At 41.4% G+C, this 16,745-nt stretch overlaps 1 protein-coding gene across 5 annotated transcripts in view; it reads left to right on the top strand.

The window, feature by feature from the left end:
• arhgef18b (rho/rac guanine nucleotide exchange factor (GEF) 18b) overlaps window positions 1-16,745 on the top strand; it is a 57,412-nt gene that overhangs the window by 24,695 nt on the left and 15,972 nt on the right. For 3 of the 5 annotated variants that reach the window (XM_042516727.1, XM_042516707.1, XM_042516733.1), the window contains 19 exons: window positions 1,098-1,165; window positions 1,990-2,035; window positions 3,581-3,782; window positions 4,476-4,582; window positions 6,800-6,940; window positions 7,722-7,972; window positions 8,133-8,258; window positions 9,094-9,211; window positions 9,318-9,572; window positions 9,785-9,861; window positions 10,588-10,766; window positions 10,938-11,011; window positions 11,338-11,523; window positions 12,449-12,595; window positions 12,966-13,081; window positions 14,158-14,226; window positions 14,418-14,465; window positions 14,663-14,944; window positions 15,371-15,520. In XM_042516727.1, the coding sequence (XP_042372661.1) occupies window positions 1,098-1,165; window positions 1,990-2,035; window positions 3,581-3,782; window positions 4,476-4,582; window positions 6,800-6,940; window positions 7,722-7,972; window positions 8,133-8,258; window positions 9,094-9,211; window positions 9,318-9,572; window positions 9,785-9,861; window positions 10,588-10,766; window positions 10,938-11,011; window positions 11,338-11,523; window positions 12,449-12,595; window positions 12,966-13,081; window positions 14,158-14,226; window positions 14,418-14,465; window positions 14,663-14,944; window positions 15,371-15,520 (2,642 nt within the window). The remainder of the gene's footprint in view (window positions 1-1,097; window positions 1,166-1,989; window positions 2,036-3,580; window positions 3,783-4,475; window positions 4,583-6,799; window positions 6,941-7,721; window positions 7,973-8,132; window positions 8,259-9,093; window positions 9,212-9,317; window positions 9,573-9,784; window positions 9,862-10,587; window positions 10,767-10,937; window positions 11,012-11,337; window positions 11,524-12,448; window positions 12,596-12,965; window positions 13,082-14,157; window positions 14,227-14,417; window positions 14,466-14,662; window positions 14,945-15,370; window positions 15,521-16,745) is intronic. The other 2 variants (XM_042516714.1, XM_042516719.1) reach the window with 2 other exon arrangements.

Raw genomic sequence — 16,745 nt, 5'->3', positions numbered from 1 at the left:
ATGGCGCAACAACAGTGCCCGCCCACTTCACATCTGTACATTTTATACATGACGCCAAGCAGAATAATGGCGTGCCATTCTCGCCCTGAACAGGCAGTGTAAAAGGAGCTAATGATACATGATTCTTTTCCGGTTCTAATTTCAGACGTTTTTTGTCTTTTTCCAGTACTGAGTGGCCCATTTCACTCGAGGTCTGCTTTTCACTGCTGCCTTAAATCAGGCTTTAAAATCACCAACCCCTTTTCCACTGATTGGCCTCTAATCAGGGAAGCAGCTCTTGTTTTAGTGTGTATATGTTTTTCTGCACTTGTGTATGTCTAAATCTGTTTTGCATGTGTTTGTTGTCCATGACAGTCTGGATTTACCTGCCTGCGTTGGAACCAGACTTTGCATAGTGATAACTTCATTTGTTTGGCCAGCCTGGTCCCTCAGGAGAGGCTTATGTTGCTTACCTTATACAGTATGTACCAGCCAGGCTGAAAGATTGAATTGTTTTGTTTTACAAGCGTTTTGCCTTTCTATTAATTGAGGAGAACCTATTGCCTGCTGTACATTTTTCCAAAACAACTTTGATTTGTATCAGCAGAGATACAATCAGGCATGTCATGTAAGCCTGAGAGCAGTTGCTTTGTTTTTCATACAGGGAGAAAAGTGGACAAAAAGAGAAACCCATTACTGAGATAAAGGGAGATCCTGACCTGACCACAGTGCCTCTCTTTTACGTGTAAACAAACAGACGCCACAGAGTAACAACTGCACCAATCTCATGGAGCCAGAAGTGATTCTTTGACATGATGACAATACTTGTCTGAAAACAAATACTTGACTTTGTGATTGTTGGTAGCGGCAGCTGGAAAAGCTATGCCTCCAGGCTTTGTTTCAGCACCATTGCAGTGCTTTTGTTTGAGTCACAGCCTTTACTCTGAGCTCTGCCTTCAGGGAGCTGTCAGATTGGTTTTGAAATTTCAGACTTTGTTTAACGTTTCATTTTTTCCCTTCCATATTGAAGGATGAGGCCGCCACTGTTACATTTGTGTACGGTATACTCTGTATCTAATGCAACACTGACTCGCAGTTCCTGTCCTGCTGTTTTTCAGATTGTGCTGTGAACGTTCACAAGAGCTGCAAGTCTCTGCTGGGTGAGTGCACCAGCAGCAGGAATAAGGTAAACAACACACTGGAGCATAGAAAAACAGGGACTAAGGCTACAGTGAAGTCACCCTTTGCACCTTCATTTCCACTGTATTCTATTATTTAGCTTATAGACTACATATATGTGAACATGGTCAGACACTGGATCAGTAACACAGAATGAATTTAAGAATGGGATACAAAAAAAACTGTTGCATGCTCGAGTCATGGTCAGACAGTGTTGTTTACATACTGACAGCAGTGGGACATGGTTACCGTCTTTCACTGACTTTTTAATAGAGAGTGACAATTGTGAGGCGAGAAAAAGATTTTCAATATAGATGACTATGCTGCACTGCAAAAAAAACATTTTTGTCTTGCAGTACTAACTAAAATTCCAAGCTTTTTCTGGAACTTGTTTTTTTGTTCATTATAAACATACACTTCCTGCACCTGCACACCACAGGTCTTGCTTTCTCCATGTGGCCCATGCTTTATGTGCCAAGGTTACATTTTAAAGTTGTGCATTTTTGCCATAGAGGAACCCTCTGTGCAGCAACAAAGCCTCCACAGCTGCATCTTCTCAACAGAGAAGCGTAAATCCACTTTTGGCAGGGAGAGTTGTGCGTTCATTCGGGACAGGGCATTCAGACAACTCGACTGAAGATTACACGCCTCTGTCCACTCTTATGAATCTGCCTGAGATGGACTTTGCTTGTTAAGGCCATGTGAGCAGTCTCGCCCTGTAAAGAAAATACAGTTAGAGAGTGCAATTGTAAGGCATTTTATAATCTGTCACTCAGTTGATGAAAGCTTAAGAGAATGGCCTTGAAAAAAATCTTTATTTTCCCCATGCAGAGAGATTCTCTACCGAGGACTGGCCCATCCGGATCTCCTAACCTTGGTAAGTAGAAATGTGCATGTGGAGATGTACCCCTTTGGGAATCCAAGTGACCACAGCATCAAATGAAGTTGGAGGGGTTGGTGCATCAATGGATAGGGAGATGGATTGGTCCCTGTGTGTCAAATTAAAAAGCAGGCTGCCTCTCTGGTGGTTTGTAGAGGATTAAACAGATGAACTTGACTTGTGAAGGTGAAATCAGCCTGTTTTTCTCTCTTCCTGTATGTGTGTGCGTGTATTAATATGGGTCTGGGTCTGTGTGCTGTATGTGTGTCTGCCTATATATAGACCGTAGAGGGGGAGATTGGCTTCCAACAGACTGTAAGCAAAGGTGATGATTAGCTGTTGCTCAGAAACGGTCAGGTGATTTACCTTTGGTTCAATTTTTGTCCAAACCACGGATTCATTAAGCAATATTGCACTACAGTCTTTATTCACTGCGGTCAAATTTGTATCAAAACATCGTGAGAAACAAAAAAAAGAAAAACGCAAATCAGATTTTTGCAAATTATTTCTAACAGATATCAGATTTTTCGACTTAACTAAAGGTCAGATAAAAGATCATTTGACTTGTTAAATTGATTAGCCTCAGAAAGAAATGTGTGCTGTGTTTTAATGTTCATCGTCATCACCATCAAGTGGTCCATTCCTGGAAATTTCAATCAGTGCTAATTGCAACATTCAGTGATGTGACTGATCCGGCAGGAGACGTGAGCGACTGCAGCAGCAGCAGCTTAAATTAATCTCCTGCAGCAGTTGTTATTCTCTTCTGAACAGCTGGAGTCCTGACTGCCACACCTAATTTCTCCTCTTTTCCGGCTCAATCAGTAGCTTGTGCAGGGGGTCAGTAAGACGGGAAGAGGCAGCGTGGAATAGTGGAGAATCAGAAAGTGCGAGAAATAATAAGGGTGTGCACCTTTCCAGAAGTTGCTGGAAGATATGGGCGGGTCGTGTATGTACTGTATATATATATAGGGGGCAGCTTTGGGACGTTCTCTGATTCTTCTCGATCACAAGATTGAAGGCACAGCATCTAATTATTTTTGCAGTAATATCTACTGATACTGCAACGAAAACTGCTGAATCTTACCTTGAAGTTTGGATTATTACAAAGCTCCATCTGCAGCTCTTCCTCGTTTGAGTAATCCGCAATGGAGCGAGCAGTTACCAATGGCGCTACCCAAACCAAGGGGCCCTCCAGAGGTTGCTCTAGGATTTCGAGACCATTCTCCTCTTCCTCCCCATCTTCCTCCCCATCTTCCTCCGCTTCATCCTGGGGTCTATCCAGACACGTCGGTGTCCGAGTGTTGATGCACCGCGACCTGATCACTTGTCGATTCTTCCGATCACTGCCTCAGTCTTGGCTGAAAAGATATTGGGAGCGACTTGGACAGGAGTCCAAAAAGCACCTGTCCACTTCTTCGACCTGCTTTCATCTTCGCTGCTCATCTTTTGCTATCTCTATCCCCTCTCCTCGGCTGTCCCCATCTTCCTCCTCCGCGTCCTCTCATTTCCTCCGTTCACCTGTCTCTCGTCTTTCCTCCTCAGCGCTAAAAGACCGGGACAGAGAGAGGGAGCACTCAGGCCCAGCCTCATCACAGGCCCTGGATGGCCACCCAGGTTTTCTCAGCACCCCAGGCATGACCATTAGTACGTGGGGACCTAGCACTCATTCGACTGCCGCCCATACTACCAGCTTCACCACAGCCTATAGCCTTGGCCACAGCCTCCGTCACGACAACAGCTCAGGGTGAGTGTCTCTGCCTTACGACTTTTTCACTCATCTGTTAAAGGGCTTTTTTCTACAGAAGACTTTTTTAAATTTCTATTTTTCTTTGAGACCACCTTTTAAAAAGATTGCTCCTGAATGACAGGATTCCTTTTTTATTTCGAGTTCAAACACCACCACAAAAATGAGCCATCTTTCTGTCAAATCTATAATTCTGTAGATGTTTACAGGACCTGCTGTATGTTAATGCTGGATATTTTTAGATTCTTTGATGCTGAAATTCTGTTGTCTTTGTGCCATCGTGAGATGTGTATTTATAGTTGACATATCAAGGCAAGCTGTCTTTTCTAATCTAACAGCCTTATAAAACAGAGTCTAGACAGATCTCAGAAGTGGGCTAGTTTTTTGCTGCATCCCAAAGAAAAATGTGTGTAGAAGGCAGAGAGAGAGAGCGACAGAGGCATAGGGAAGGTGTAAACAGGAGCAGAAGACGGGAGTCATAGATGGGCAGCAATAAGTAGGAAAGAAGGAAAGAAAAAATGTAGCTGCTCAGGTTTCTATTTTGTGGCCAATTTGATGTCTTTGTTACTGTGGACCTTTTTAAATATACATGTTGGCTCCTGAGTTAATTTAGGCTACCACCTCCTAGCGAGATTAAGTTTGTGTCAGTGTCAGCATGTATGCCACCTTGGACCTGTGGTTGTCATCCCTCAGATCCCTCCCTGGGGAGATGGATGAGACGGACGCTCTCCGCTCCAAACGCTGCAACGAAGACGCCATTTCTCTCGCTCCCTCCACCGCCGAGTCCATCATCGTTGAAGGTGAGGTGACTGAATGAGGAGGGGATCAAACTTAGATTCACCTTACAGGCTTTGTTAAAAATATTTCCTGTATACCGGTAACAGTTTTTCCTTCAGGGGTTTTCTTGAAGCCAAGGAGGAAAGAGTGTTGAGTGTGTTTTGTGAAGTCAGGGGTGACCTCACCCTGTCTCATTAAGTTCTAGTATGTGGGGGAGAGACTGGCTAACTGGGCGCTAGCTTGCAACACACAAAGAGCCTCTGCACCATCCTTTTCTCCTTGCTGCCCTGAAGGTTTATTGTTTTATCAGACAAAGAGCCACTTAGATTCTTAAACTGCAGAAAAAAATGCCTGAAAGACCCTTAATAAAAATCTGCAGCATAACATTTAGGTTACTGTCTTATTTTATAAGTTCTATTAAAATTAGAGGCGCTAAAGCTGAATTTATCGATAGAATAATCATAGCAATAAACACCCTTTTTAAGGAAGTCCCTAAAATGTTTACTCGTTGATAAACAGTAATTGTAATATACATAAGTAAAGTCTAGGGTCAGCTACAAATCAGCACCCTTTGAGCTGAGTGTAGCTCAGCACTGACAGTTCCCAACCTCTAGACCACAAGTTCAGTGCTCTTTTGTTGGTTTGGTATAAGCAGATAATCTCCTTCTTTGAGATCTTTTACAGTGCATTTTGCTGTCAGGACTGAATGACGGTTCATCACATACATACACAGTAGTGTCATCCTTTATGGGCTGATCTTTTTCCATCATTTGATGAGTAAAAGTATTATTTTGTGTTTGAGATCAACAAAGACAGTACTGACAAATTATGTTGTTGAGTCAAGATTACTTGGTTCATATTGCCTTGTCACTGTCTCGATTTATTATTTTCAGCCCTGCCAAAACACGAGACATTACATCAACAGTGAACTATTTTTATACTTGGATGCTTCACAGTTAGTAATCTGAGACCTTTTCTAAGAGAATCAGCTCTTGAATACTATTGTCCATCATTTATGAATGATACAGAAATGTACAAAAATGTGTTAGTCATCTGAGGATTTGAGTTACTTTTGTCCTTTAAGGCCCAGACACACCAAACCGTCATCAGAGAACTGAAGGACGAAAGCCCTCTGCTGTTTCGTCTAGTGTTGCCATGTCTCAACCAAAAAGTTGCGCATGAACGAACCAAACTGATGACCAACTAGAAAGTATTTTCTGTTCCTCCGTGAGGATAAATACCCCTCTATACCAGCAGACGATGGTTGTCTGTATTCACCATTCAAAAAGGAAAACCAGAAGAGCATCTTGATGCTAGTTAGCCAGTTAGCACATTAACAACACAATCTAATGTTGAAAGAAGAAAGCATGTTCACTGTACGGCAGTGAACAACTAGGCTCAGGGTTTCTATATTTTCCCCAGGGAGGCATTTTGATTCAGATCCTTCAGTAAGAAATGGACATCAACAAAACAAATATGACAAAAAACACCAAACACAAGTTACAACTACTGAGTGTCTTTTACAAAGCTGATATCAGTGGGAATAAATGACCTCTTGAACTGGTTAGTTCTGCATCGGTGCAGACTGTACCTGCGCCCCGATGGAAGCAACATAAATTCTCTAAGCAAAGGGATGGCACAGATCAGCCAAGATTGATCTGGCTTTCTTCAAAGACCTAAGCTTATACAGGTCATGGAGGTCATTCAAAGGTGTATCAGCAATGTGTTTGCTGCACACCTTTACAGTTACCTGCAGGTGATTGTTCTGTTTAACAGAAAGTGACCCGTGCCAGCAGATTAATAAAAAGGTAATAACAGATTCAATAAAACAAGAATAAAGTATTTTCATAAAAGTGGTGTCAATAACACAAACCATCAGGAAAATCTTATTTTATATAACAAGTTTGTTTTGACTTCACTCCCTCTTGACTTCAGGCCCCTGTTTACATTTTCCACCTCCGTTAGTCTTCTTGTATGCTCAGAGTGATTTCATTCACTGACGGGCTCCACAGCCACCGCCAACAGTACAATGTGTCAAAGAAACAAAATCTGTTCAATTTGTGTCCCTTTGAGAGTTTGAGTCACCTTTTGAGATGACAAGACCAACCTTCAGCTGCGCGATTCAGAGTGTTTTCTTCCAGGGATGTTGTTCTGCTGGCCTTAACCTCCTTTGTTCACCTTTTTTTGTACTATAACATGGTTATGTGTCAGTTTTTTGATACCTCTGCTCCTCTCCTCAGATGCTCACTATACAGCAGTGCGGGCTGACCTGGAGTCTGATGCCCAGGACCTGGAGGCAGAGTCATGGAGTTTGGCAGTTGAGCAGCAGTATGTTAAGAAGCACTCTAAAGAAATGGTGAAGAGACAGGATGTTATATACGGTAGGTGGAATTTTTTACGTTGTGTTCACACCTGTACTTGTCAAATCAATGAGCTGTCCTGTGAATTGACTGTGTGCTCAAATTTGATAAACTCTCACACTGGCTCATCAGTGCTACACACAATTGTAGGAAAACATAAAAAAGTCTGTTTTAGCCAATATGGGTGTTTTTTGGTGCCTTTTTGAAGCACGTGTGCTTCTTGAGGATATTACTATGTTACGCCACAGGGGGGAAGTTAACATGTTTGTGATGGGTCATGTCACTCAAAAACATAATGCATAGACACAGATGAGTCACCTTATTGTGTTTGAACTGCAGGATGTGTAACGGTTCTCACCAAAAAACAGTGTAATGTAGACTAACACAATTAAGTGACACAAAACATTAAGATTATTGCGAGAGTATTAACACACGTAAGGAAACTACAGTCTGCAATCTACAAATACAGCAAGACAGCAGAAGTGAAAAAGGAGTAACATAAACAAAAATGCATTTCAGCATTTCACTCATTACAATGTCTATAGATATTGAACCAGTTAGTCACAAGTCACTGATTAATTGATTAATTTGACTTTTACAAGAGTAATCGACTTATTTAGCGTCACAATCCATTAACATTGTCAGACTTGTTGTGTGCAGTTTTTTTAAAAATCCAAATTGATGCAGCAGAATCAGAGATTTTTATTTTTTGCTCTGTTCTTTCTTGACAAAACCTGCCTTCATTATCCACAAAGCAACTACATGACAGAACATAAACATGTAACATTGTGTCATTGGACAGAGCTGATGCAGACGGAGATGCACCATGTGCGGACGCTGAAGACAATGCTGCGTGTGTACGTCCGGGAGTTGAAGGAGAACCTCCAGATGGATTCGGGCAGGCTGGACTGTCTGTTTCCCCGGTTGGAAAACCTCCTTGAGCTTCACACACATTTCCTGTCTCGCCTCAAAGAGCGGCAGCGAGAAAGCCTGGTCTCCCCCAACGACAGGAACTACACTATCAACAGAGTAGCAGACATCCTGATCGCACAGGTAGGGAAAAGATACAAAGCATTTTCAACAAGAACACACATGCAGACAAACGCCCGCCCAGGGCCGATTTCTTGAATAAGTCACATAATAGTTACACATGCTCAAAATGATTATATATAATCGGCATAATGCAGAGATGACAGTTGTGCTTGTTCTCCAGTTCTCAGGTGAAATAGGAGAGAGGATGAAGGACAGCTATGGAGATTTCTGCAGTCACCACACTGAAGCCGTCAGCTACTACAAAGAACAGCTACAAAATAACAAAAAGTTCCAAAACATCATACGGGTAAGACACATTAGCATCATCAGATTTAATCCACAGTGCATCTGCGTCTCTCCCCTCTGGCAGTGAGAGTAATCACACAAATGCTGTCAATGCCTGCTTATCTTGAGTGTGTACAGGTGAGGTCATTTTCTGTGCCTTCCTGTGAACGCCCAGTTTCTGTTTTTTGATCTGGAGCATCCACTCCAGACACTTCTCGGGATTTTCAGCCATAACTTCTGCAATATAGCATCATATCATTTCTGGTGAGCTAGCGCGGGAAAGTTGCCTCAACACAACTCAACTTGATTTTATTTTTTAAAAAATCACTCCCATACAAACATGCAGCCCAAAGTGCTGTTAATAGATAATAATGCATACATGCTAGACTAAAAATTACAATGATAAGATAATAAAAATTAAGAAATAAAAGTCTGTGGAACAAAATAAAATACAATAAATCTCAGGGATCAAATTAAATAAAAATGACTGTGGCTGTAATATTACTCAAAATGAAAAGCCAGAATAAAACAACAGGCCCTTAATTTCCTCAAAAAAACAGAGAAAGATTACCAATAATATCCAGAGGCAATGAGCTCCACAGTTTCAGGTTGTAAAAACAGAGCGCTGGAACTTTTTATGGGACAACATAGACACCGCAACTCCACTATACTGCGAAATACACAGAGCTTTCCTGGTGGCGATAAGCTAGATAAGCATTGTTTGAACTTGTTTGGTAAGGCTTGAATATAACAGATCTTCATTTATATATAGTAGTCCTGCACTCCAGCTTTGAATGTATTAAATCCATTTGTAGTCAGATTAATGTTAAATTAAATAATACCTTTTTTCTCTCCAGAAAATCAACAACTTGTCTATTGTGCGGAGGTTAGGAGTGACCGAGTGTATTCTGTTGGTGACGCAGCGCATTACCAAGTACCCAGTGCTAGTGGAGCGCATTCTGCACAACACTGAAGGTTCTGTTATTCACATGCATTTTTATGCTAAATTAATAAGGAATAACTTAATTCATTCATAGTTTCATTGTACTGTATCTATAAAGTTTTTTTTTTCTGTGTCCAGCTGGTACAGAGGAGCACGAGGATCTGACTCGGGCGCTTGGTTTGATTAAAGACACCATAGTGCAGGTTGACACGCTGGTTAATCTCCACGAGAAGAACTCGCGACTGCGAGACATACACAACAAGATGGAGCCAAAGGCACTGGGGAAAATCAAAGATGGTCGAGTTTTTCGCAGGGAGGACCTTGCGCAGGGCAGGAGACGGCTCCTGCATGAGGGCACAGTCAACTGGAAGGCTGCTTCTGGCAGGCTCAAAGGTTTGATAATGGCATAATGAAACAAGATACTTTACCATGCATATTTATCCATTTAAAAAAATAAATCAATAAGGTTTGTCATACTGGTTTTGGAATTAATTAACATTAAAAAACATATACTCATGTATTTTAAATGTTTCTAGTCTATTATCATCTCCCTTCTTTACAGATTGCAAAGCTAATGATGTCGTCTGTGATTGTTGTCCTTCCAGATATTCTTGCAGTGCTCCTGTCAGATGTGTTACTCTTGCTACAAGAGAAGGATCAGAGATATGTATTTGCTACAGTGGTGAGTGATTTATCTTTTCTGTATGTATGACACTAACAGAAACATTATCACAGAGAAACACTGGAGAGACGTGCATTAAGTTGTGAGCAGGAACGGAATAGAGAACCCCAGTAATGAGTACGAAAACCTGGAAAAATGAAAACCTCCAGTTGCCTTGTCTCAAAGTCAATGGGTTTTTTGAATGTGTTTTTGGTTAAGTCCTTAAATATGGTCTGTGGTTAACAGAAGCTTAAGAGACTTTCACATTTGCATTTTGTTCTACGACACAAAAGTCAGTAAATACCCCACTCACAAACTTTGAAGCTTTTATGTGTCTTAAAAAAGACAGTTGCTGGCAAGTGGCTAAATAAGACTACAGAACGTTATCACATTGAGCCGCCCCAAACACAGCTCTACAGCCTTGTGGTGGTGACACGACTGTAGTGTAGCTCAGCAAAAGCTTTTTTTTTTTTTACCTCTGATGATTACATTTAGGCTTCATTTGTGAACATTATCTTGCTGAACAAAGCGTGTAAGTATCAGAAATGTTTGTTTACCACAGAGCTTATTTTCTGCAGTGATTCAAAATCCAATGGAAAAATCCTATAGGCTTTTTGACACGGGAACCAGAGCGACATGGGTTGGCCTACAGAAAAACATCATCTCTGCGGTACTCTGATCAGTGATGCATGACTGTTACCTTCCTGCGTCTTATCCTCAATCTCCGTCTCATTGTTATCCATGTAGGATAACAAGCCGTCAGTGATCTCCCTTCAGAAGCTGATTGTCAGGGAAGTGGCCCATGAGGAGAAAGCCATGTTTCTTATCTGCGCCTCCTCCAATGAGCCAGAGATGTATGAGATCCACACCACCTCCAAGGAGGAGCGAAATACTTGGATGGCTCAAATACGGCAAGCTGTTGAGAGGTAGCTGCAGAGGAAATGCACAGCTGTTTATTACTATTTATAGCTTTATTTAAACTCTGTGGAAACTGTTTAAACAAAATATGGGAAAAATTAGATATAACAGAAAATGTACTGGAACTAAACTCGATTTGCTTCCTTTTGTGTCCCCACTTCTGTCCTGTCTCTTCTTAGTTGTCCTCATACAGAAGAAAGGCTGTTCAGTGAGGAGGAAGAGGCACGAGCTTTCAGGTTTAAAGAATTTCAAGGTAACTGCACATCAAGTAAGCCATGACAAAACTAAAGAAGTACCTTGGAAAATTATATAGCAGATGTAGTTTGCCACAAGGGGGTGCTCATGTATCATATTAATTTTAAAAAAACAAGTAGATGTTGATATGTCTTACTTTTTCTCTACATCTCATCTCACTAGAAACTGATTTAGGATGCATTGATTTTATTCCAAGCAGCAAAATCTGTTTATAACAAAATTATGTGTAAGGTGAAGAATAGAGTTTCTGTATAGATGCACAAGAAATGTACATGTGATAAACCCTGTGTCCTCTCTTGCTCCATTTCATGTTTCCCAACATAGAGCGGCTTAGCCAGAAGGATGCAGTGGTCGTCCAGGCTCTAACTGATAAGCTGCAGCTCTTTGCGGACATGGCAGAGTCTGTGGCAGGTCTGGAGGACACAGCTTCTCGTTCCAGACTTCTGCTTCGAGGAGACGCCTCAGACCTCCAGCAGGGGGAGGCTCTGCTCAAAGGAGCTATCACTGAGGGTAGGACAATGCTGCATGATATGTGCGACCGCTTCAGTTGCAGAGGCATGGCATTGTGTGAATTTTACACATGGATATAGTCAGCTTTATGTTCATGAAGGGCAGCTGCATTATTTAATTAGCATGGCCTACTTTTCAACTTTACCATACATATTTTTCCTCTTACCTGTAGTACTATTTATCAATCTAGATTTTTTTTTTGTGTCAGTTGTTGAGTGTTGGAGATGTCTGCCTTCTCTCAAATAAAATAGGACCACTCGGCTTGTAGTGCTCAAAGTTCTCAAAATATACATTTGAAAAACTCTAACAGAAATGTCTTTTTTTCAGAAATCATGACCCTGTTTCTCAAGATAATCCACAGACCTTGTTGAGAGCAGTTTCATGTTGAAACAATTTTCTTTTTACTGAACCACACCTACTAACCGTATCACTGCACAGAAGGTTTTGTGCATCTACTCATGGATGAGCGGCTTGTGCAGCGGGAGATGTAAACATTAATCCTCCTCAGCTAAACTGTAATGTTAGCTAGCTCACTGGTGCTAGTTGAGCTAGCTTAAGATATACACTTTTCTTTGTGCCGTGACATGGTTGGCAGGTGTAGTTCGGTAGACAGAAAATAGTTCCTACATGAAACGGCTCACAACAAGGTATGTGGATTATGCTGTGTAACCGGGTAATTATTTCTGAAAGGAGACATTAGAGTTGAGTTTTTCAGATGTATATTTTTGGCACTTTGAACACTACAAACAGAGAACCATCATGTTACATTATATTGGAGAGAAGGCAGATATCACTATAGTCGATATCTCCAACACTGGACAACTGACACCAAAATAATTTAGATTAATAAGCAGCACTGCAGGTAAGAGGCAAAATTTGTTTCTGATTTGGGGTGAACTGTCCCTTTAACTCTCTTTCTCTTCAGTGGAGAACCTTCAGAACCTGCTGCAGTCCGGAGTGAGGGAGGAGGCGCCAACCTCCCGGCTGGAGGACGGGGGCGGCTCAGGGGTTCTGCCCAGAAGAGCGGATACCTTTGGGGGCTATGACAGCAGCCCCACCATCCTGAGTAAGAGTGAGTGCAGCACAGTGCATGCCCTCAGGAAGTCTGCCATCTAATGGATTTGCAATTGTATTTTAGTGGCTTTTATGCCTTTAATAAATCATGAATTCTAAACAAATTTGACTGTTCCTTTAATTGGTTTTATTGGTTGAATTTATGTTCATGGTTTTTCTAAAAAAGCATCTTCTTAGTGCCCTAACTTTCAAAACAGAGCATTTCAAGACAGCTATGGGCGCACATTTACGTGTGTATGTGTGTTGTTTCTGTGCATTGTTTGTTATTGTCAATATCTCTATGTACCGTTTTGGTTTAATTACTTGTGTGTGTTTGTCACTGTGTCAATTTCTGTGTTTGTGTGTCTGTGTTTGTTTGTCTGTGCCAGATGGCAGTGTGAAGAAGAACTTTTCTGGCGAGTCTAGAAACAGAGACAGAAGCCAGAGAGCCAGTTCTGACCCTCAGCTCAAAGACCTCTGTGGCAGCCACACCCTGGAGCAGACGGTAGGGGCTCAACACACACACGCACACACAGAAACAAACAGTATATCTTGGAATGAGTCACAGTGTTCCTGTAAATAGTAATGACCAGACCAAGTTTCCATGTCCTGATGTTTACTGTTACCCTGTTCTCGCAGGTCACTTTATTTGTTTATAAATAGATAAAGCCTTGATGAAACCAGACTGAGACTAATCAGGCAGACAAAATATGACGACATGTTGCAGACAATGAGTGAGAAACAAAGCCAGTTTGACTCTTTCACAAGATCAGTTGTAATTGTAACAGTGCTATGAAAAGGGTCATATAGTCCTTGCACAGTTTATCGTCCTTGGAAGACTTTTTAAATGTAGTAGAAAGGGGAATGTATCCTAAATTAAAAAAAACAAACATGCTATTTTCATGGCCTTTGAAAGTTCAATCAGTATTTGTGAGCATGAGCTATTCCCTCTCAAAGTCAGAAACTCGTAAAGTCAGTCTCAAACTTGCGATGTTATAGGATATGAAGTCTGAAGCTGCTCCATAGTCAGTTAACGGGAGACTGATTATGTAGACCCACAGAAAGTTTGAGACATTAATCCTATTGTAGCGCTCTCAGCTCTGAAACAAAAAAATGTCTCTCAATACTCAGAACATTCCTCTGGGTGCTCTCAGAGTCATCTATAACATCTTTCATCATTCATTATTTAAGTGTATCCACACTTAATACCCTATGACATCACAAATTTGAGTTTCATGAGTTTTGAAAATAAATGTAGTTCCCCTTTTATACATTTTAAATTTCTTTTGTATTTGAGTGTGTCGGATTACAGAAATGTAGAAAACGTTCATAGGGTCTGTTAATTCTGAATTATGTATCATGTGATATTAGGTTTTTAAGTATACAAAGTGTAGCTTTAAAAAAATGTATCACTTTAATTTTAAAATCACATGACCACAACAAATTTCATATGATAAAGATGCTAGAATGGCGTCTTTTATTGTATTACAGTGTTTGTTGTACTGTATGTGGTACATACGGTGTGTGCGTGATGTTATTGCATTAGTGTGAGCGGCTGTGTGTCTGACTGTTGTTGCTCAGGTTGATGAGAGCTGCTGCTCTCCTGCCAGATGGAACCGCATCTGGTCCAACTCCTTCCCTGAGGCTGAGGTAAACTCTCCTTCTCTGATCTGTCACCTTGTGCCACACAGCTCTACTGGATTTTATATTCATAGCCATGCCTGCTGAACTGAAAAGATGTACCCATGTACCCAGTATGCTGGTGCAATGAAATGCTGTGTTGTTTTGGTGATTTCTGTAGTTGTTTGGTTATGATGACCTTGTCTGTTTCTTTATTTTAGTTCTTTGACAGAGTGCTGATGCTCTCCCAAAGGCTCTATAGTCTGCAGGTAATACTCAACCCCCTGCTGTTTATCATGTTAACAAATGCAGTCAGTGAAAGAAATAACTAACTGAAACATAGTTTATTCTGCATGTTTTCAGTTTCTGTTTCACTTTACAAGTGATTAAACATTGTCTCAGTAGAAATTTCAACTTTCCTTAAATGACCTCATGTTAATTTTCTCCTGTCTCCCTCCGTCTTCAGGCTATCATATCACAACAGGACAGTCACATCGAGCTGCAGCGAGCCTCGTTGACGGAGCGGGCCTCCCTGCCCGGCCGCCACAGAGGGAATGTGCTCCTGGAGCAGGAGAAACAGCGGACTCTGGCCCTGCAGAGAGAAGAGCTGGCCAGCTTCCAGAAGCTGCAGTCTCAGCATCGGCAGGAGCAGCAACGCTGGGAGAGGGAGAGGGAGAGGCACCGGCACCAGGTCGAGGCCACTGAAGCCCGGCTCCGACAAAGGGAAGAGGAGTGCAGACGGCTAGAGGTGAAGTCTTACCTGAGGCCCCTGTAACAGATTTTAATGGCGGAAGATATGTGCAAAAGGCTGAATTTCATGAATTTGCAGCTTTGCCTTATATTCAAGTTGATGGTTTTGTTGTTCTATGTGTGATTTCCTTATTTGCAAGAGCTAGTGCTAAACTGTTTCTTTAGAGAAGCGAAGTCCCTCCTCCTCTGGTGTCCCCCATGGAAGCTTAATATGGAAAAATATGTATTGTAGTTAACGGCGGCAGATAGATAATCATTTGATCCCATTTGATTTGTGCCATGAATTACACGTATGATTTTTTTGTCAATTTAAAAGACATTTTTGTAAGTTAAGAAATTCGGTCAAAACAAAAACACAGGATGTATTCTTCAAATATTAATATTCCACACAAATGTTTTAACAATGTTTGTTCTTTTCATGCAGGAGCAATTGTCAGAAGAGCGGAGGGAGCTGGAGAGTCAGAGGGAGACATACCAGCAGGACCTGGAGAGGCTGAGAGAGTCCACCAGAGCTGTGGAGAAAGAAAAGGAACGCCTGGAGCACCAGAAGAAGATCAAGAGGAAGACTATTGAGGTAGGGAACTTGTGGAGATGATAGACAGAAATATGCATGTAAAAGTGAAACAAAATACAACATTTTCTAATGCAGAAATATCTCAGTATGCCTTATGTCTGGGGGAAAGACTGGCAATGTCTAATTCACACTATTCGCCTCAGAAGTAAAGGAGTGGATGTCGTCCAAAAAGGGATGTGGACATCAGACACACATGCTGTTCTGTTTATACTATATTAGCTGTCTGCATACACAAATGTGTTCACACATGTTTGTCAGTGTGTACCGTCAGCACATTGGCAGATGGGAAATTTACATCATGTGGATCCTCGCAGCCACACAGACACAGAAACTATTCATGAAGCGGAAACTGATAAATGTGCAGGATTGGTTCAGCTTTCAAAACATGTTATTTATTTCAGAAACTTTAAAAAAAAAAATATTTTATTAATGATGACTAATTGGATAATGTTTTTTATTATAATTTCAAAGAGGTCTTTAATTAAAAAAAATGCTTTTAAAAAATATGAAACTCTAAATTAAAGGTCATAAAAAAGATTGTTCCTGCACCCTTTAAAGGTGTGCGTGTGTATGAGAAAATGGAAAAAGAAGACGGGGCGGTGTGCCTGGTGACAGTGAGGTGAGCAGGTAATATCTGGAGCTATGGTGCTTGTTACGATTACTCAAAGGATAAAGAATGAGGGGCTTTCCCGTCTCTCTCACTTCCTTTTCGTTGTTTTCTTGCATCAATTTTCCAAACCTTTCCCAGCCTGGCTCTCTTTTTTTCCTTTCATCTCCTGGGCATGAATTATGTATCCAGGGTGAAGGAAAACAGGAGCCAAATGAGTGACGGAACTTTTAGTTGTTGAGTTCAGGTAGAAATGAAGCGTAGGTTTCAGCTGAGTGATAAACACGCTTACAACTGATTACATGTCTAACCAATCAACCCAGGGATCCACCTATGCAGGGCGCAGTCTTTCTCCTCACCTCCCTTTACCTCAGTTTCTCCTCTCTCCTCCCGGTGTTATCCCTCGTTCTCTCCTTGCAGTACAATGCGGGTCATTGTTTGTGAGTTTCATGGGAGAGGAGCTTTGAGAAAGATCCACTGACTGTAATTTCATGCCAGGTGCGAACAGATCTGTCAAGGAGCTACAGGAAAGTTACCCAATATCAGCCTTTCGTGTTTTCAAAGGCCTGTATCACCATCACAGTTTGGTTTATTGGCATTCTCTCTGAGAGGGAAGGG

Source organism: Plectropomus leopardus, chromosome 3 (assembly GCF_008729295.1).
Source record: "Plectropomus leopardus isolate mb chromosome 3, YSFRI_Pleo_2.0, whole genome shotgun sequence".
NCBI classification, from domain to species: Eukaryota; Metazoa; Chordata; class Actinopteri; order Perciformes; family Serranidae; genus Plectropomus; species Plectropomus leopardus.
The sequence above is the reverse complement of the archived record's forward strand: the minus strand, read 5'-3'. Positions and strand labels throughout refer to the sequence as shown.